At 37.4% G+C, this 21,398-nt stretch overlaps 1 protein-coding gene across 3 annotated transcripts in view; it reads right to left on the bottom strand.

Moving 5' to 3' along the window:
* The window catches only part of LOC126091950 (PR domain zinc finger protein 10-like), a 239,838-nt gene extending 219,320 nt beyond the window's left edge, over nt 1-20,518 (bottom strand). For 2 of the 3 annotated variants that reach the window (XM_049907286.1, XM_049907288.1), the window contains exons 1-2: nt 20,306-20,443; nt 20,034-20,171 (exon numbers count right to left, since the gene is read on the bottom strand). In XM_049907286.1, the coding sequence (XP_049763243.1) occupies nt 20,034-20,171; nt 20,306-20,308 (141 nt within the window). In that variant the 5' untranslated portion in view covers nt 20,309-20,443. Of the gene's footprint in view, nt 1-20,033; nt 20,172-20,305 lie in introns of all 3 variants that reach the window. The other variant, XM_049907287.1, reaches the window with a different exon arrangement.
* Nucleotides 20,519-21,398: the final 880 nt, after the last annotated feature.

The raw sequence follows: 21,398 nt of genomic DNA, 5'->3' as shown, positions 1-21,398 counted from the left end.
ATGAAGTGTTACCATGCAACATGGTAGGACAACTTAACACGCATAGTGAAGTCAACTTCCTTATGGAAATTAATCCCCTGATACAATCAGTCTTTCAGGGAGAAAGGGTGAGGCTGAGAGCAAGGCCAATCCATCCACCTCAGAAACATCTATTGTTGCAAATGACACCACAAGGAATATTAGATTGCCTGTACAAAGTTGAACACGGCTGAGGCAAATTAATATGAAAAAATGGCTAAAAATCTGGTGTTGGGTGACACTCCAAACCCCCCCCCCCCCCCCCCGCACAAAAACAACTAAGGTCATAAGTGCCCAAGTCACATAACCTTATAACACCAACAAGGGAACGAAGTTAAAAGTGTCTATACGTTAAGCCCAATTGATGAAGGAAAGAGAGCTGAAAACAAGGACTTCCCCATAGCAAAAGGTCCAAAAAAAATATGCCTTAGAGGCAGTGGAGGTTCCTAACCAAAGATTAAAGATTAAATGTCTTTCACCATATTATTTCAATGGATAAAAAGTAAAATGCGGTTGACAACCCACACATCTTTCGCTTAAACAGTCAATAGCTCAGACAGCAAACATACACTGGAACATAAGTGGTTCAAAAAGGTAGTGTGTCAGGAAATTGCGAACCACCAAAGGGTGATGACATTTGTTGGTTGGAGGGATTTACAATGTCTTCATGGGAGAGTTTCTTTTGCTCTTTGCGGCCTGCTGGTTGTGTAGCAGATGATTTCACTGCCGGGTGTAAAGATTTGGTGGCTTGTGGCACAGCTATAGGAGAATGAGACAGGGATGCTATTGTGATACTGGGCAGTTTTGCAGCTATAACTGAATTGAAGGTCATAAGTCTGTGTGGCAAGGTCCTCTGTGGAGCAGAACAGTACTGTCACTGCCAGATGGTAAAATTCGGGCTTTCAACTGGCCAACAACTTGTGAGTGACAGGGTAGCGTTATTTTTTCTTCACCTAGATGTCCTGGACGTCCCGCTCATCGAGATACACGGGACACTCATGGGACGACGTGGCACTATCGCCATTTTAATTGATGCAGTGGGGAGAAGGAGATGGGCAATCACCATCACAAGCATCTCTTCCAGAAGTAACACAGTGGCTGTGTTCTGATAGCACACATGAGAGTGGTTATATTTTGACATTGGTAGTGACGCATCAGGTTTGGAACATATGGTTGGACAGTGATGACTTCATAGCCTAGGGTGACCAGACATCCCATTTTTAATGGGAGTGTCCTATCTTTCTTTCTGTGTCCTGTTGTACCACAAAATATTACAGGGGACACCAGACATCCTGTTTTTTTCATAATCAGCAATAACTTTCTTTCTTCTTTTCGTTTTTTTTTTTTTTTTTTTCACATCAATTTAGTGTCATAGAAATAGTTTTTCAACATTTTCTTGAGTCTTGCTTCGTCTTGAATGCAAAGTTAGAGTAAAGAAGAAGTATTTTGGTCATGGGATGAGGAGAGGTGTGAACAGAAGAGTTTCCACCATCATGCTCAGTGCCAGAGACTTATGCACGAGCTTCGCAATTCATCTCAATTATTTGCAACTGCAGAAAAGATGGACGAATGTAACAAGTTTTTGTTAAAGAACATTATAGGGCTATCAATGTTCAATTGTATTTGTAGTTACAAATTAGCTATTCACTATTAGTGCAGTAGATGCAAACGACACAATGTCTTTGGACTGTTACAGACAACAATGAGAAACAGGCAATTCCATTGTCTGTTGTTTGCTTTGTGTGACACTACCTCACGCTCGTTAATAAGGAGGACATGCCGATGTAACACAGCACATAAAGAAAAAGAAGCACCAGTTGGCAGTTTCTGCAAGGACTTCTAGCAGGACAACTTCCTTTGTAAAGTACGAATAAACTATAAACAGAGGAAGATAAACATATCAATGCAGGAGAAGGACTGTTTGCATTCCATATCGCAAAACACAATTATTCTTTCTGTTCAACAGATTACACAGCTATTCTCATCAGAGATCTATTTGAGAAAAAAATTCACATGTTATAGGAAAAACGCAAGTCGATTTTACTGAACATTTTATCACTGTACGCAATGCACGAAGTTCAGTCAGAACTTCACAATACCAAGTATGTCTCTGTGATAGCTGATGCATCAAATCACAAAAGCATAAAGCTAGTGTTTATTCTAGTTAGGTATTTCATTCCTACCAAAAGTGATTAGTGCAAAGTAATCTGTCTTCAGAACATTGGTGGAGAAATGACAGAATTATCAGCTAGCTATATTCTGGAAAAAAGTAAAATATAGTTGACAAGATAGACACATTTTGTGCAGATAACTGTAATACCAAGTTTGGTGGGTAAAGGAGGACTGGGATAAACAACGTTTATTACAAACCGAACAGTGTTCTCAAGATGAACATTCAAGGCATCAGTTGTGTAGGCCAAGTGGTATACAACTGAGTTCAAACAAATGCAGACATTCTTCCCACTGACATAAAAAATACTGAATAGAAGCAAGCTCTAGGTCTTATTAAAACTAGATCATTGTCATTGTTGCCAGGAGTTACAAGAGTTATTGATATGTATGAACCTTTGAAATCTACATTGGAGGAAAAGACAGATTGCTATTTACCACATTAAGCTGAAGACAGGGACAATTAAAAGACACTTACATAAAGCTTTCAGTTACAGTCTTCAAACCGGCAAAAGAGAAACACACACCATTCATACACACAAGCAAGCATACCTCATGCACCCTGACCGCCAACTCCAGCATCTTAGGCCGAGCATTATGTAAGTATCTTAATTGTGCCTGTCTGCAACTTAACATGTCTTCTTTAGAGGAAGTAGCACTCTGTCTTTTCCTTCATTGTTGATATTCCTGCTGGGAGTTTCCACTGTTTGATTTAACCTTTGACATCTTATTTTCTATCTTAGTGCTGAGACAGTTTTTTGAAAACCCACAGTAATGTCTTTCGCTTCATTTCACATAAAGCCAATTGAAAATGTTTCCACAATCAATCAAGAACCAAGATTTCAGCTACAGAATCATCTGAAGAGTTAGAGCTGCTTAAAGAAAAAATAACTAACAGGAAAGTTAGTAAATTTCCAACCTCAGCTATTTCTTCAATTTTAATTAACTTGGAAAAGGAAGGTATTTTCACTCAGTCAAAATCTGAGACGTTATCAATTTATTTTATGACACTTTTGTGACTTATCGAGAAAAGTGGACATCATTTCAACATCTGAAATCATTTCATCAGGTAACTGGAAAAATTCTCTTTCTTGAGCTGTACTTTTAATCTGCCTCAAAGTATAATAAACAGTAGATTCAGTGCAACATTTCAGATAGACGAAGATGTATTGTTTGATGAGACAGGATGTGCAAACAACACTGTATCCAAGAAACTTGAGGAATGGGAAAAAGCTAATTTGGAAATAGATAAGAGATGGTGTGATGTATTCCATACACTTAAAACTACAGGTACTTCATGTAAAAATAGAAACAGGTAATTTCAATCATGAATTCTCTTTAGATTCATGAGAAAAACCATTTTACCACTGAAACTACTGAAGCAATTGTAACAGTTACGACTAATTATCAAGACCTTACCTGCAAGGTGTTCTACACCTTCTGTTAACCAATTCAAAGTTTTTGAAAGATATTATCTCTTCTGATTGTAAGTACAATGTTAGTAGCAGTGTTCCTCATACAGTAGCTAAATAGTCTACATATCTGTCACAAATTATTGTATCAATTTCTCAATATTTTGAATTATAATCAGTTCTTGGAAGAACAATGAATTATCATATGATTCAGTGCCATTCCACACATGTTTTGAAGTGTCTGGTTAAAATATGTGCCTTTTTATGTTTATAAACTCTAGTTTTTATTTATTTTATTAAAGTGATGCAGGCATATAAGCAGAATATTTTCTTTTTGTCTAGTGTCATGTTTTGTCTCATTTTTTATCCCAATTTTTCGCAAATATCCCATTTTTTCAAACGGAAAATCTGGTCACTCTCGTCATAGCCTGCCTTAATCTTTGATTAGGAAGCACTACTCGATCAAATGTGAGAAAAAGAGTGTGTGTTGGCACTAAGTATGCATCAACCTTTTTCATTACCCAATGGACCGCACTGATGCCCTGATCGGATAAATAACGTTAGATCCCCCCCCCCCCCCCCAGTCAGAACATCAAGCAACTGAGTGTAAACAACACCATGAAAAGAATTCAGGGTGTAATGGCCCTCGACAGAAACAGGATAGCAATGGAGGAGCTAAGCAGTAAGCAGCTGTTGGGCTTGAAAATCACAAGTGATCTCCACAAGTAAAGTCCCATTACATAAGCGAGAGCAAGATTTCACAGGGCTTGAAACTGCATCAACACCTTTCTGAATAATAAATGGATTAACTGTAGCAAAAAACTGACCTCCTTCGGTACGTGAGACTGCGAGGAACCGAGGTGCAGCTGGGCAAGTCATTGAATCTTTAGCCTCATTCTGTCTACTTTTAGTAGACATAGATTGAGATGATGGATGGCTCATTGTGGAAACTCCCCAATTGCCAGTGTGTCTGATGGCATGCTCCTTCTGGCTGGGGGCCCCCTCCCTTGGACTGGCTTGTACCAGGGGGTACGTGTAAACCCTACATGCCAATCCAGGGCTGAGAATTACGCTTTACCCAGTCATTTGTTTTGCATCATATGCACGGGCCAGCCTTCAGGAGCACACAGGGAGGAAGAAGAAACAAAGAGACCTCAAATGCTGAACCTGAGGAAGGGGAGGAGATGGAGAATGAAGAAAGAAGGAAAAAGAAAATAAAAAACCATGAGGGACTGTTCCAATTCCAGGCTACCGAAACTCCAGAATGCATTCCCAAAACACTTTCCCCAAGGGAGTGGAAAAAGAACAGCAGGAGGATGGGACATCTAGCACGGAAAGGGAAGAGGTGCTGCAAAGGCTGAGGGCCCGTGGTAGCCACGCACGAACTCACCAAATCATGGTGAGCTCCTGTGGAGGGGTGGGGGGAGTTAGAAATATGGAATGACAACTGTTACAGTGAAAGAGAATAGATAGAAGGATAAGAGATACACATAAACAAAAATTTCTGCTATTCTACTCCGAGAAAAATGATGTACAGACAGAATATGGAGTTGTATTACAGTGTCAGAGTAATCACAGGTCTGTCCTGAACTTACACTATGTAATGAGAGACTCTGCACACATCAAGTGAGGTGGTGCAGTGGTTAGTACACGGGACTTGCGTGGGGGGGTTTGAACCCATGTTCAGCCATCCACATTTAAGTTTTCCGTGATTTCCCGAAATCGCTCCAGCCAAATGTCAAGGTGGTTCCTTTGAAAGGACACAGACAATTTCCTCCCCCATCCTCGATGCAATCAGAGCTTGTGCTCTGTCTAATGACTTCAATGTTGACACGACATTAAATACAATCTCCCTTCTTAGACTTTGCACACTCAGTGTCATAGGAGAATTTAATAACATTGTCTTCGTAAATTTACGTGCCCCTATAAAAGAGTCAGATGATCATGATCATTTGCAAACAATCTCAAAAAGAAAATCCAACTACAAATTCATGATAATTCTGAGGGATTATGATGTAGTAATTGAGAAAGAAAAGGCTTTTCACATGTCATCTGGCAAAGAAATCTTTCGTTATTAAGAAAAAAGCAATAATTGTCAGAGGGTAGCAGAGTTTGTGGATGTACATAACCCTAAGGCAGGAAGGAGACCAAGGACAAAAAAACTGCATAGACAAGAATTACCCCACCGGAGGCTTGAGTCCTCCCTTGGGCATGGGCATGTGTGTTGTTCTTAGCATAAGTTAGTTTAAGTAGTGTGTGCGTCTGGGGACTGATGACCTCAGTAGTTTAGTCCCTTAGGAATTCACAAACATTTGATCATGAATTATATCAATATTGATAATATTATACGTTATCAAGAGAGTTATTTTATTACCATCCAAGAAACAATAGATGAAATTAGAAATCCATGAAAGGACAAATAGTATGTTGGGTAGTGTAGGCAAGCAGTAGAGCAGAAGCAGCAGTCTAGGTAAAGATGTCTCCGAGTGTTAAACAACAGCTAGCCAGACCTTCTCTACAAAGGAAAGAAAGCTAAAGTAGCAAGAAGATGCAGAAGGAAAAAAAGGAGATGGGTGAAAAAAGGAGAGAGGAGATAACAGAGCACTGTCGCAGGTATGAAATTAGGAAGTTTTATAAAATGTAAATAAAGAACCCAAGAAAAAAGACCAAAGGTTATAGTGTGTAACGATAAGCACGGAATCTGTCTGATGGTAAATAGACAATGAACCATTGGCAAGGATACTTCCAGGAAATCCTCAAAGTGACCCAAAGGAGGATGAAACACTGCCTTATTATGCAACAGAACCACAAAGTGAGGAGACTACATTTCAGGAAGTATAAAGGCTTATCCAGTATCTCAAAAACCACAAATCACATGGAAGTGATGGGACTGCAACACAGTTCCTGAAGAATGGAAAAGTTATTGGTTTACTAAGAGGCTAGGAAAATTTCTGGAAAGTTATTCCGCTTATATATGAGAAGGACTACAATACAACGTGGCACTCCACGGATTACCCTGCTGAATGTCATACAAAAAATTAGGTCTGACGTTTTGTGTAATAGGCTAAGTCTGTACTCAGAAGAGGTATTGAGACAGTATAAACATGGTACTATGTCTAACAGACCAGATATTTGTACTGAGGTAGGCATACATAATAGCATATTAATGTAATGGGAGCCCCCACATTCTGTATGGACTTCATGTGGGCCTTTAATAGTCTAGAAAATGTTAATCGACATGCTGTGACTGAGTATTTGCTCAATATGTCACACTCAATGAAAACCTGCTGGTTCCCGGAAAATGGTAATAGTGCACTGGACTAAGGGAGGATCAGCAGAGAGGGTGTCTTGTCCACAGTGCTTTTAAGTTTAACATTCAAAGCAACTATTTTTGAGCTTCAAATGCATAAATCCATGGATGTAAAGTCAACATCAATGTGTATGTCTGATGATGATGTTGCTATGCCAGCAGAAGAAGAGCCAATGGGATTAACCTGAAAGACAACCAAGATTACTTCTATTAATGAATCTAAAACCAAAAACATGCATATCACCTGGATGATAAACAACAGTCTATATATTCTATTGTGGAAATAAAAGATCATCATCTTTGAGAACATACTTAGTACTGGAAACCCAGACACCCACACCACAAAATATATTCTGAATAGAATGAGATAAAGGCCAATCGATGGGCAGTGGCAGGGTGGGGAAGGAGAAATGATTAAGGATGATAATCATTGCCTTTTGTAAAAGTAATGGATTAGCACTCAGGGTGCAGGGTGGGGAAGGAGAAATGATTAAAGATAATAATCATTGCCTTTTGTAAAAGTAATGGATTAGCACTCAGGAAAACCTGGTTTACGAAGAAGCAAAGTTTTAAAGCAATCAAGCACAGCCATGATTTGTTGAGTAAATCTGTAGTAAACAACATAATATATGACCAGAATTCAAAGAGAACATTGGCAGATGTCAAGGTAATAGTAATAGTACTACTGTAGTAGTAGTAGTAGTAGTAGTAGTAGTAATTGTTGTTGTTGTTGTTATCCATAGTCCACTTTTACAAGGATATTGAATATGTCTTGGTATTAAAATTTAATAACAACAAAAATAATATAATCCATATACACAGCCATTTACATATTTACAGCTGTAGTTTGACAAAGATGGGACTTGTCGCCTTGTAGTAGAAACCATCTCAACATTTGCCTAATGTAATTTTTGTAAGTCGTGGAGAACCTAAATGAGAGCAGCCAGATGAAGAATGGAGCCTCCACCCTCACAAATATAAGACCAGTCTGTTTCAAATATCACTACCTCATTCAGTTTATCCTGATTTTCATTTTCAGTGCCACAACTTCCCATTTGGTATCCTGAAAAACTGAGTCAGCATCCCTCTAATGAGTAAGATGTTTAGTTCAGAAAGAGGATAACATTTTAGTATTGCACACTGCACAGCTTTGGGAGTGAATTTTAAAAAAATGGGTGGCGGGAAGAAACACAGTGTTAAGGTGTTATATGAAATATGATTTTTATCATTATTATTATTCATCAAACCCCTACTCTGTGTAATGAAAGTAAACCTGCATTTTTTTGAAAAGTTTGTTTTAGTACTCTCTTTAATCTGCTTGGAAAATTTAATGTACAGTTTCATTCCTCAGTAGAAAATGTTGTTTTGAGTTTTATGTTTATTCTTTCTTGAAAAATGTAAGTTCAGTCTACATCTTGTTTCATGGTCATGAACAGAACTGTTTATGCAAAAATTACCAATGTTATTTGCAACGTGCACAACTGATTGGTAAATGTACTTACATGGTGTTGTTAACATCCCTAGTGTTTTGAACAGATCTTTATAATAAGCTTTGGTTTATTATTATGGTCCTTTTATGAAGTTTGACAACTGTGTTCATATTTTGTACATCCATTCCTCAGAAAACAATTCCATATCTAAGAAATGAAATTCCATATGAACAGAACGTAACTAGAAGACACTGGCTGTACATACTGATCACATGACTCAAATGGCATAAAATGCTGATGACATGCTGTTTTCAAGTGTCTTTTGTGTGTTCACACCATTGCAACTGAGAATCAATGTTAATTTCCTACAAATTTTGTGTTTGTTACATAGTCTATAAAGCAGCCATCCACATGTAATTTGTCACTTTCCCTCTTCTTCAAACTTAAGTTCATGGCATTTGTTTTCTCTATGTTCAATCTCATTTACTTTATATTGGTCAATTGTAGACTCCTTTAGGGTTTTATATTTGCTTTTTCTTCAAGTAGTTCTCGTTTTCTCTCAGTGACTATCACAGAAAAAAGATTTTACACTTATTTGAGGTATGTATTTTGAGGTATGTATTACCTCCAGTCTTTGTACCCCATCTCCTAGGTACAAGCAGAACCAGTCATTAACTATATCTCGTATTCCCAATGCTTCTGTCTTAATTGAATAGAATCTTATGGTCAACAATATCAAAAGCCTTAGAAAGATCTAAAAATATGCCTGTAACACATATAGTTTTCAAGAGCACCAAGTAACTTTTGTTAATTCTATAATGTCTGGCTCTGTAATTCTACCACTTTGGAAACCAAACTGTGATTCACTGTGCAGGTTACATCCTTCAAGTAATTCACTAATCTGCCTTTCATTGATTCTATGATTTTTGATAATGGTGATAGCAGGGAAATGGACTAGTAGTTTTCTATGTCTGCAGCATACTTTTCTTCAGCAGGCACACCACTCTTGCCTGTTTTAAGTGCTCTGGAAATTTCCCTGATGTGAATGAGTCATTTATTTGTTTTTTGATTGATCCAGTAAATTATCTTCACATATAAAAGGCTACATCAGCAAAGGAGGTATGGGACAAACTGAAAAATGCATTTGAAGATGGAGGTTTAACCAGAAAAGTATGATTACTTTGTGAGATGATAACTAAAATATTGAACAAACGCAAAAATGTGGACGAATATGTGAATAAAATAACTTCAATGTCAAATTGTCTCAGGAATATTGGTTTCGAAATTGCAGAAGAATGGATTGGCACTTTATTGTTAGCTGGACTACTAGAGAAATATTCACCTATGAATATGGGTTCAGAAAGTTCAGGAATACCCATTACAGCAGATAGTATGAACGTAAAAATTCTATAGGACATGAAAAATGAGCCAGTCTCTTATGATCCAAAGATAGAAACAGTGTCGGCTTTATACTCTAAATACAAGAAGAAGAAGCCAATAAAATGTTTCAGTGGCAGAAGATTGGATGTTTCTCATCACATTGTAATGAAAGGTTGAGTATTAATGAAAAGAACCATGTTAATTTTAGTAGTCCTGAGAGAGGAACTGCCCATAAAGATAAGGTACTTTCTGCTTTTTATTATTTTAGTGAAGCAAGTGACAATCATGCAGAGTAGTTTCAAGATTCAGGAGCATCTGTGCATATTATTAAAGCGCCATCAGTTTTGTATGAAGTTCACTCAAGGACTGACATTGGAATTTCCACAGTTGATGGGTCTAAGTTAAAGTGTGAACTCAGAGGAAAAGTTGGTCTTAATTTGCTTGTGAATGGGAAAAACAAACTGTAACTGTTCATGATGTTATGTGAAGAATATTGCAACTAATTTGCTGTCAGTAAGCAAAATAGTAACGAAGGGTAACAAAGTTATCTTTAATATACAGGAAACCAAAATAATCGACTCTTGTGGTGATATTGTTGCTACTGTAACTAATGTAAAACATATTTCCAAATATAACACAGTTCAAGATATTGCTGGAACTGGAAATCGCCCCGTTTATGCTGCAAAACGTTTCTTGTGGCATAGGAAACTTGGACATTTGAATAGACAAAATATAGCCTTATTGAATAATATGGCAACTGGGATGGAAAATTATGGAAATAATAATTTAAAATGTGAGATGTGTTTTCAAGAGAAGCAGGCTAGACTGCCTTTCAAATCAAGTCAAAGCAGATTTATGGAAGTCTTGCAACTCATTCGTACAGATCTCTGTGGTCCTATGGAGAATAAATCCTTAGGAGGTAGCTACTATTTCCTGACATTCATAGAAGATTTTTCTAGGTAAAGTTGTGTTTACTTTATAAGCACCAAGGATCAAGTGCATGATGTATTTAATGTTTGCTGCAAAATTATCAAAAGACAGATGAGGAGGAAAATTAAAATTATTAGATCAGACAATGGATCAGAATATGTAAACAGACAGTTTAAGGAAAAATGGATGTCAGCAGGCATCAGACTACCATTCACTATAGTCTCTCAGAATGGAGTTACAGAACATGCCAACAGAACCATTGTAGAGGAGGCAAGAAGTATGCTAAGCAATGCTGAGCTACCTAAGTGCCTTTGGGCAATGTCAACAGTGGTGTGTTTAATTAACAGATTACGTAGCAAAGTTGTGAGAAACAAGACACCTTACAAAGTATGGTCTGGGAAGAAACCGGACCTAAGGTACTTAAAAGTCTTTGGATGTGGAGCAATGGCTCAGATTTCAAAACCATTAAGATGTAAATGGGATGCAAAATAGCAGAAATATATTGCTGCTGGATATTGTAAAGATTCAAAAGGATACTGATTTTGTAATCCTGTGAATAAGACACTAATAAGCAGTGGAGATGTAGTATTTTTGGAGGATTCTAAACATAAAATAAAGGAAAACAGTCAAAATAATACAGTAATTCACATAAGGTGTGATAATTCTGAAGAAGAGATGGAAACTGAAACAGAGGAAGATAAGGACGTAGAGCAAACTGATATGCTACCTGAGAGAGGAATTGAGGAAGAAGATTCAACAGAGGAAGACAATTTAAGGTGTCCTACACATATAATAGAATCACAAAGATACCCAGAGAATGAAATGTATGTTGCCCAAACCTTCAACATTTAACCCACCACAGGCGATGAAGCCTTGGCAATAACCAATGCTCAAAGTTGGAGAGAGGCAATGGAAAAATAATTACAGTCATTTTTGAATAATGACACATATGGGTCGACATGCCTGAAAATAAAAAGCAACTAAGAACAAGATGGGAATACTATATTAAAAACCCTGAGAGTGCAATGCCAAAATTCAAGGCCAGATTGGAAGTTAAAGGATATTGTCAGAAACAAGGAATAGATTATCATCAGACTTTCTCATCAGTGGTGAAATATTCCTCATTAAGATACCTTTTAGCTCTTGCAGTAAGGAAAGGCCTATTTATTAATCAAATGGATGTGAAAACAGCCTATCTGAATGGAAAGCTGGAAGAGGAAATTTATGTGACCCCACCTGATGAAGTTAACAAACCTCATCCAGAGAAAAGGAAAGTTTGGTGTTTGAAGGAAGGCATGAATGAATTAAAGCAGAGTGGCCACTGCTGGAATAAATGCTTACATAAAACTTTGATAAAACTGAGCTTGCCACAGTCAAAACCAGATCCAAGTACATATTATAAAAGAAGCAAGGAATAAATTACAATCAAGTCCATATGGGTATAGCTCTTTTTTTTATTATTATTATTATTTTTTTGTACCAACAGTGAAAATAAAACGAACTTTAAAAAAAAAAAACAGTTACAGTCAAAATTTAACATGCATGACTTAGGTGAAGTTAGTCAATATTTAGCTATGAAGATTCTACGAAGTACCAACAGAGAAGAACTACAGATTGATCAATCTCAGTACACAAGAAAAATCTTAGAAAAGTTTGGTATGGAAGACTGTAAGACTATTCCTACCCCAATCGAAGAAAATGCAAAACTGATAATAAATGATGAAGATAAGAAATATAAGGAAAGTGTATCCTATTTGGAAGCTATTGGAAGTCCACTGCACTTATCACAAACTTCCAAACCAGACAATGTATTTGCCACAAATGCTGCAAGCAAGTTTTGCAATGATCCAAATGAAAAACATCGGATGGCAATCAATAGAATATTCAGATATTTGAAGCTAAAATATTTTTAAAATGGAAATTTAAATTTAGAAGGGTACAGTCAAATAGGCTGGGGAAGTGAGCTGGAAAGTAGACAGGCCACCACTGGAAGTTGCTTTAAACTGAGAGAGGATTCCTATCCTGGTCACATAAGAGACGGAGGACAGTTGTTTGAGCACCGTGGAAGCTGAATATATGGCCTTATCCTCCACTATCCAAGAAGCTCTGTGAATCAGAACACTGATGGGTGAAATAGAATCTCTTACAAAAATAAAACCAACTGTGATAATATGGGAGCTATTAAGCTTGCCAACAATAATGTCAACAGCATAAGATCCAAAAATATTGACATAAAGGATCACTTCTACAGAAATCATCTGGAGCAGGGAAATATAACCATCAATATCTATACACAGAAGAAATATTATCACATCTTCTACCCAAGCCTCTCAATAAAGACAAGTGACAGGAGTTGGTGAAACATTACGGTTGGTATCTGAAATATATTTGTTCAAAGGGGGTATGTTGGAGAAATGTGAACAAAGTATTTTTCCAATGTGTATAATGTGCATAGGACATTTTGCGCTAAGTGCATTAGACCTCTGTGAAATGATGTTCCATGGTTGTTGATTGGTAAAGAGATCATGTGTGTAGCCTATATGTAAAATGTGTTCATGTGTTAAATAAAATATAAGTTTTATTTTGTCCCTAAACATTTTTTTCCACCTCACTTTGCTGCACTAAACAAACACTCCCACAGTTAAGGGAGCTTGTGTGCTCTGCATGTTTTGTTTTAGCACACACATTGGTACTTCACTTAAGCTTACTGATTTTGTTTTAGGTTCTGTCCGGTTTAGTGACTTCACACCCTGTGGTTGGTAATAAAATCATTCTACTTAGCACATAATTATTTACAGGTTTTTTTTCCTTTTTAATTTCTCTGCAATATCTGAAAAACATTCATTCACATAGTTTGCTAACAAGTGTGAATCATTGATTATTTTATCCACTCCCTTATTAGATTGTTTAAAAAATCTTTATAAATGTCAGCATTTAGCCTTACTTACAAATTAATTTCTGATGTGAATGTAAAATGACTCTTCCCACGTCATTACGATTTTTCGTGCAAAATGATCCATGGAATATGAATCTAACTAATCCATCAACCAACTTGTTTCTCTCTCCTTTGTTCCTTTTTTAATGACATCCCAGGCTGTTTTGCTTTTGTTCACTGCATTGTATGTTTTTCGTCATTAAATGAGTTTTTTGCAGCAATTATCACCTTCCTATAAAAATTTTTGTACATATGGCAGAAATTTCAAAACTCTGGCTCACTGTGACTTTTTCATGGAACTGACGTACTTTAGGGTTCAGGAGGGCTTCCTAATATCACTGGTATCCTTTTCTGTTTGTGAGACACTAATACTGATCCAGATACTTTTGGAAATGTTTTTTTCAAAGTTCAATTATAATAATGCTGCGAATTTACAGAATTTTGCATTTACATTGACTTCTCTATTCATTTCATCCCAACTTTGGTGAAACATCATAGAAAAAAGTCACAACTAGTACCAGAGCAACACTCAAAAAGTCAGCTGCAATCACTGCCACCTCTAAGCCTCCAATAATCCACGCCACAGTTCCATTAAAACCTGGCTGAACATCACATTGGAACAGTTCAACATAGTATACATTGACACTACCAGTCAGGGAAGCTACCTTGTCCAGGTCACCATTTATGTCAGATGGCCCATTCCTGCCCGAACTGTTTACCACCTCAACAGCTATCACTACATGGTCATATTTTGAAAGATCCTTACATAGAGATCCAAAGTCGTTTATCACTTAGCTTACTCCGGCATTTGCTTTAAAAATGCCTGTGGTCCCTACACTTTCCTGTAACTGAAGGCCTATACCTCACCCATGGTTACTGCCTAGTAGTAACACTTTCTTCTTCTTAACACTTTGCACATTTCTAGGCTTCCTGATCCCAGTTGAAATGTGGTGCACTTTTCCTACTCCTAGTCCTACCTGACACTCTTTACCACTTAACTCTGGCAGTGCTAGCAGTGTTAGTAGTAAAAAGATCTCATTCTTTCTTCCTGTCTCGCTACCAATTGCAGTTCCCAACCACTCTCCTCTCCTGTATCGATTAATCCTGAACAATTCCTTCCTGCAACTGTCTGAAGGGCACAGATTTTCCCTTCTTGCTCCTCAGCCAAAATGTTCCTGCTGTGTACTCTGCAATTACAGGAGAAAGCCTCTTCTACAGGATGGGGCAAATAGAAGAGGCCAGGACCGAGTGGAAACAATTGGACTGAATGTACACATATAACCACACCCCAACTGGATGGACAACTCCCCACACAGCCGGCTGAATCTTGGAGCACATTTAAACAATAGTAACGCCAGACAGAGTAGTTAACAGAGGTCAGTCTGGTCGCGACCCGAGCTGGCCACTCAGGTCACCTGATCTGTCAGTGTGCAAGTGTTTTGTGGGGAGAGCCCTCAAGTCTAACATGTATCACAAAAACCCTATAGTTTTCAAGAACTGCTGGAGAACATTTCAGATGAGACTGCAGTAATTCCAGCTGTCCAACTTCAATCCGCCTCCAACAACTTGCTGACCAAGGCCCAAAATTGCCAAGAGATGTATAGTGGTTGCTTTCAACATCTGCTAGTCAGGTTAGTACTGTATTTCCTTTCCTTTGTTTCCCCACCCGAACTCTATTCTCCAGGACACTTTTACCTGCCTCATCCTGTATTTTCCCAATGTTCTCCCAACTAGATTCCCCCCCCCCCCCCCTCCCCAGGGAAAATATTTCCTGGGAGATTAGCAACAAATCTCCTTACTCACTATCCTATGACAGCAAGCACACGTCTCACTCATAATAGTTTTGAAAGTAGAAATTAAGTTTAACTTGAAAGAATGTATTAACCTTTGACCCATAAGGTGACGTTTCTATAATGTATTCTACAAGGTCTCTGGGACCCCTATGTTTAACCCAAGAATTACAGCACAGATATTTGAAATTTTTAATTTAAGTTATATTATTTTTTACAATTACTTAAGTGTTATTTAAATACTCCTTGTTGGTTTTATTACACTAAGTAACACTTGCAACATTTTACTTTTTATCACTCAAAATCACATATTGTTGTGCATTTTTTTTATGTAGTACACGTAAACAATATGTTAGATAACTGAATTTCACATTCTGAAACATTCTAGTAAATGCTCACATAAAACTAAATTCCAGGTTTTAAACTGGCACATAAAAATTGCACTTGATAGGTACAAATGAAAAGTCTGCAAAATTGACATTCAATTCTGGGATTTACATTTTTCTTTACTAACACTTGGAACACATCTGATTTTCACAAACATACTATGTACTTTATTGCACGAACAGCAACATCCCCATCACAACTGTCACGTTTTTCCTCTGAATCACCGTCCTTTCACTAGCAGCATTGTGATCACTGGCTATTGTAAAATCATCTTTTTCATCTATTTCTTGATCAATATCATTTACATCTTCATCCACCCATCAATTAACTGTTTCACCAAGCTTAGGATCATTAAAAGTGACATGTTCATGCAAACACATTTTGTACTATATTGAAGAAAACAGGTACGTAATCCGCAAGGTGTAGTCTAGGAGAACAAGCAAGTCACAATAACACACGTCAAAAATCAACAAAGAAATGGATAAAGTAACCAAAATTTAAAACATTATAGGGTTGGCGATATAAGGAAGGTTGGGGGGGGGGGGGGGAGTATAGAAGTATTCCGCTAGAACTGTCCTTGCAGGATGACTCTGAAAATTTTTGTGCCGCCCGAAACACCACACCTCGCAAGCAAATTGTTAACTTTGTTAAGAACCCAAGTAGAATTAGTGGTTGCTATGTTCCGAGAGAAATTGTGTTACCGAGATTGTTTGGTTGATTTTTTAAATGTTCACAACTTATAAAATTTAACCCTACACTGCTTCTATCCAGCTAATAACTAGTATGAAATATGTCTAGAAATACAATTTAGAAATGTTTGTAAAAGCAAATTTATGGCAATGTAGACACTACTGAAACAAGTAGCTGCCTTGTTTTAAAGAAATTTATACTACCAAGAAAATTTAAATAATTTAAATTCAACTAATTTCATATTTTTATTTTTAAATGATTTATATAGTGCAAAATTTTACTCTATCTTACGGAGCCCTTGAAGAAATAACCTGGTGGAATGATGGAAAATACGGAAGCGTCCGATCCCGCCCATCTGCTTTGACCCATGACGTCACAAATATGGTGGAAACGACCATAAACCATGATTCCAATATGGCGCATATAAAGTCAGCACGTAGACTTTATGAGGACGAAAATACATCGAAAAACACACACACACACTTTCCACAAAAAGCCTAACGACACTAACGGGACAAGTGCGGGAAATGGGGTGTTTTTGGGTGGGGGCAAACTAAATATAAACGAATTTAGACACCCACCCCCATACAAAACCACACAAAATGACGAAAAAAACCGACATCGCAAAACTCCCCAAATACCACAAAACAATATCATCTGGAATCGGACACTTCCCTTGACCTATATAGCTCAAAAACATCTCCCAATACCAATATCAACATACACAGCCACACATTGGGATCGAACACTTCCCTTAACCTGCGCACTGTTAATTTTATCCGTGATATCCATTCCTGAACAAAAACAACAACCGATTAATTTTACTAAAATTACCACACGATGTACAGCGAACAACACTAAATTAACCTTCACAAAAAATCGTTAACTCACTGAAACGAATTCCACTACAAACACTGCCAACACTAACAATTCTGGATAATGAGCAAAAGCAAAATGAGCCCATTGCACCACACAAACGAAAACCCTGATCACACCACCAGAGAGCACAACAAACCACAACACGTCGACTTCTACAAACACGCCACACTCACAAACCAAACTCCGCGCCATCATGACGTCACACACGACAACACCCTTACGTCATGGGTCAAAGCCGACGCGTGGGATCGGACACTTCTGTCGACCTGAATGATGGAAGGGAGGAATTTTCAAAGGTAAGCAAAGTACTCTGTTTCAAGAGAGAAAGGAGTAAGCAAGAAGTAATACATTGAGGAGAAACAGGTGACTACAAGAGTGATAGCAGGAGAGAAGAGGAAATGAATGGAAGAGTGTACAAAATGATGGAAGATGACAGTACAGTGAAAAGAGTAAGGTGGTCCTCTATGGAATGATTTAGGTGAAGAAAAGCAGCATTATGTGAAGTGTCAAGATGATCAACACTATACGAAAAAAAAGTTGAGAGTGAACAAGAAATCAAGAAGCAGAAGGAATGTTTTGAAGAATTACTAAACCACACTGGAAACATAGAAGAAAAAATGAGGAATCTGGGGATGTGAAGGATGCTGAGATGGGAATAAGCTGCCAGAAGAAAAGAAGCAATAAATATCAAGCAAGGAGGAAAAGTACCTGGGCTGGATGAAATAAGTGTGGAGATGGTGAGAACAGCTAGCTTTGCAGGAGTGCAGTGTCTTTATTGGATCACTAGATGATTACAGAAAGAAAGAGGGACACCATTATGTTCAAAAAATGGAATCTTAGTGTCAGTTTTTAAGAAACTACATTAAAATTATAGGGCAGTTGGTTTGATGTGTCATGCTGTCACAGTACTTGAGAAGATCCTGGGAAAGAGTTAACAGAAGATAGTACGATCAGACCTCAAAGAGAAACAATAAGGGTTCAGACCAGGAAAATCAACAGTGGATCTAATTTTTAATGTAAGGTAACTCCATGAGAGACACTGCGAACATGACAATGATTTAGTAATACTGTTCCTGAACACTGAGAAGGTGTACGGTAGTGTGAAAGAAGCAAGACCTGGGAAACTCTTCAGGAGAGGGTAGTTGTAAGGTTGCCTATGAGAAGAACGAAGGATATGTATCGAAAAAGAATGAGTTGTGTAGAAGTAAGAGAGAACACAGGGTGTTTAGAACAAAAAAAAACAGACTGAAGCAAGCGAATGCACTACCTGCTCTACTTTCCATCATCATTATGAATGAAATAATGACAGGAGTGGTACTGCACATAGGTGATGAAAATATGAAAGCAGTGGTGTATGCAGATGATTTACAGGTGTGTGGAAATGAAGGTGAGGTACAAAAAAGACTATATGTATGTAAGTGGTGGGACAGTTTACTGGTTCCAGGCCTATTTATTAGTCATTATTCATCAACTTTAACTCCCATCTCCGACAATAATTTTGTAACAAATTTAGCACCACGTTTCTACAGAGATCAGATACCATATTGAAAAGTTTATACCTGTGAAAATGCCCATGTCTTATGTGTGCAAACAGAAAGAGGATGGAACACAGACAATATTTTTCCCATGTCTATATTAGTTTATGGAATGTAGGCAGTGGAGACACACTGCTCAGTAGCATAGTCCAAGCGCCAGGTAAGGTTAAAAGATGACAGCTGAAAGGTACAATCAAATGCTTCTGTCAATCTAATGGCTCTCTATCTGGATCTATTACAAGCTAACTCCATTTCAGCATCTCATGTCATATTATTTGTTTTAAAAATGACAATTGGACTCTTCCCCACACTTACAGTAAGGCATGTATAAATAAAACAACTGTAATTGGCCAGTTCAATTATCAACACAATGATAATATCATATAAATGACTGTACAACCAGTTCAGTCATTCATTTTCTGACAGAAGTCATTTAATTAGCTCACTGTCTCCACTGGGCTAAGGTTGAAATAATCTAATTTCAATTTAACTGTGCAGGATGTACATGGATTATAAAAAAAAAAAAGAGATCTAACAAAACAAAACAAAACAAAACAAAACAAAACACACACACACACACACACACACACACACACACACACACACAGGATGTTCAATCACTGCTCAACACAATTTTATTATCATACAATTATTTAGTTTTTCACAACACTATGTGTTTATTAACCACTGCCCTGTGTAACTAAAGATAAAGACATAATAGCAGAGTGAAATGGAACAACAACATGAAATTGAAATGACGTATTTTAATTAAAAATACTGCATACCGATGATTATTATAATTTGTTGCTAACAGTAACATGAATACACTACACAAGTGCATATTACAACTTAGCCTATGCTTAGATTACTTTTCTTACTCCAACAGTATTATGAAACATCAACAGTTCCAAAATAAAGTCATCCAATTTTCCCATAAAACTTAGTCTGTGTATCCAGTGTGGACATTGGAAGGAATTAAAACATAATAAGCGATCGGTCAGGTAGCTTTGTTTCTGGTAAATGGTATGGGACTTCTCGTGGGAGACAAAAATTTGAGCAATTTCAATTATCTTCTGTAATAATGACAGACAGAAGGATCCCACCTAGTTGATGTGTCTAGATAATTATTGATTCCAGTAGCTAATACTAAAAGATTCTCATATCATACCGTGAGATATAGAAATCTCGATTCGGGTACATGTCCCTTGTTCACAACCCATTCATCCACAAGGTCGGTCGCCGGCATTTCATCGTCAGGCGCTCCTCCCACGCTGTCCATCGAGACCCGTCCCACCCCGTTGCAGTACTGTAAAATAAAACCTGATTTATGCTCCATTCATGATGTTCCTCGTAAATAAACAGAAAATTCTTATTTCCTTAAAAATTTAACACCATGGTTGTCATTCTAGAATCAACGATGGAAATAAGCAATGACAATACCATAGTAACAATGCCACATCTAGTGTCCCATTAAAATATTTCCTGAAGCGAGGCGTATCACCAAAACTTCAGTTGTTTACTACATTATCAATCAAATACATTTCAGACCAACCTTCCCAAATCCTTAAAATTTCTCGCATAAAACGATACACTGCGAGAATGCTCAAACTTCACAAAGATATTACATGCACAACATACACCAAATACCGCAAATGGAAAGTGAATGCAGGTGCAACATTAGTACCTTCAGGCTAATTTGTACAAGGCCCTCAAAATCTTAACAGCTGTATCAGTATTTGTACTCTAATGACTTTAGCAGAAATGACAATCATTTTTACAACAGTAACTTCTCGCAGTCCTGAAACTATAAATCGTCCTTTTATATTGCCATTGCAATGGTGAGCGCAATAAAAACCACGTATCACCAACTGTACACGACTCCATCTAAACTTTCACACTGATGTGAGAGATAGTACATAGTGGAAAATCACTTAGCTACCGACATTGATCAGAAATGCCTTGAATATCCGAAACAGTTGCACATAAGGATCCCTAATCGCCGTCTCACACGGTCTACAGAGACTATTTAATCGCATAATGGCCAACATCTTAGTGTAGGACTTCTCAGAAAAATCAATGTCAGTCTTGCGAGATAATTATTGATCAAGAATTTTCAGAATAGAGCTATGCATAGACATCATCCAGGAATGTTTTACGATGGGCAGTCCATACAGCCAATACAAGTAAGAATCTATGCTTGTGAAATACACTACGTTTCCGCAACGAAAGGTAAATGACAAGTAACAAACTACATAAAAAATAGATACAGTCAGCATCGCTCAGACTATAGTCCACTGTCGATTTTGTTATTCTTTTTAGAGGACTTTTTGGAACATAAACAGTTAAATCGGAAAAAAATGTTCAGATGAACAGACGTTATGTCAAGTTTCACCTTCGTCTGAACTTGAACTGCGTGTCATATATCTTTTCTTGTCAACCACCGTCATTATAGACTTACACATTATCTTTACAAACAGTAACAAGTGCCCAGGCCACCACATGACTCTATCCCTCAATCGTGGCTGTATCTTCT

The sequence above is a fragment of the Schistocerca cancellata genome, chromosome 7 (assembly GCF_023864275.1).
Source record: "Schistocerca cancellata isolate TAMUIC-IGC-003103 chromosome 7, iqSchCanc2.1, whole genome shotgun sequence".
In the NCBI taxonomy this organism is placed as follows: domain Eukaryota; kingdom Metazoa; phylum Arthropoda; class Insecta; order Orthoptera; family Acrididae; genus Schistocerca; species Schistocerca cancellata.
Note: the sequence above shows the minus strand (reverse complement) of the source record. Positions and strands in the feature narration are given on the sequence as shown.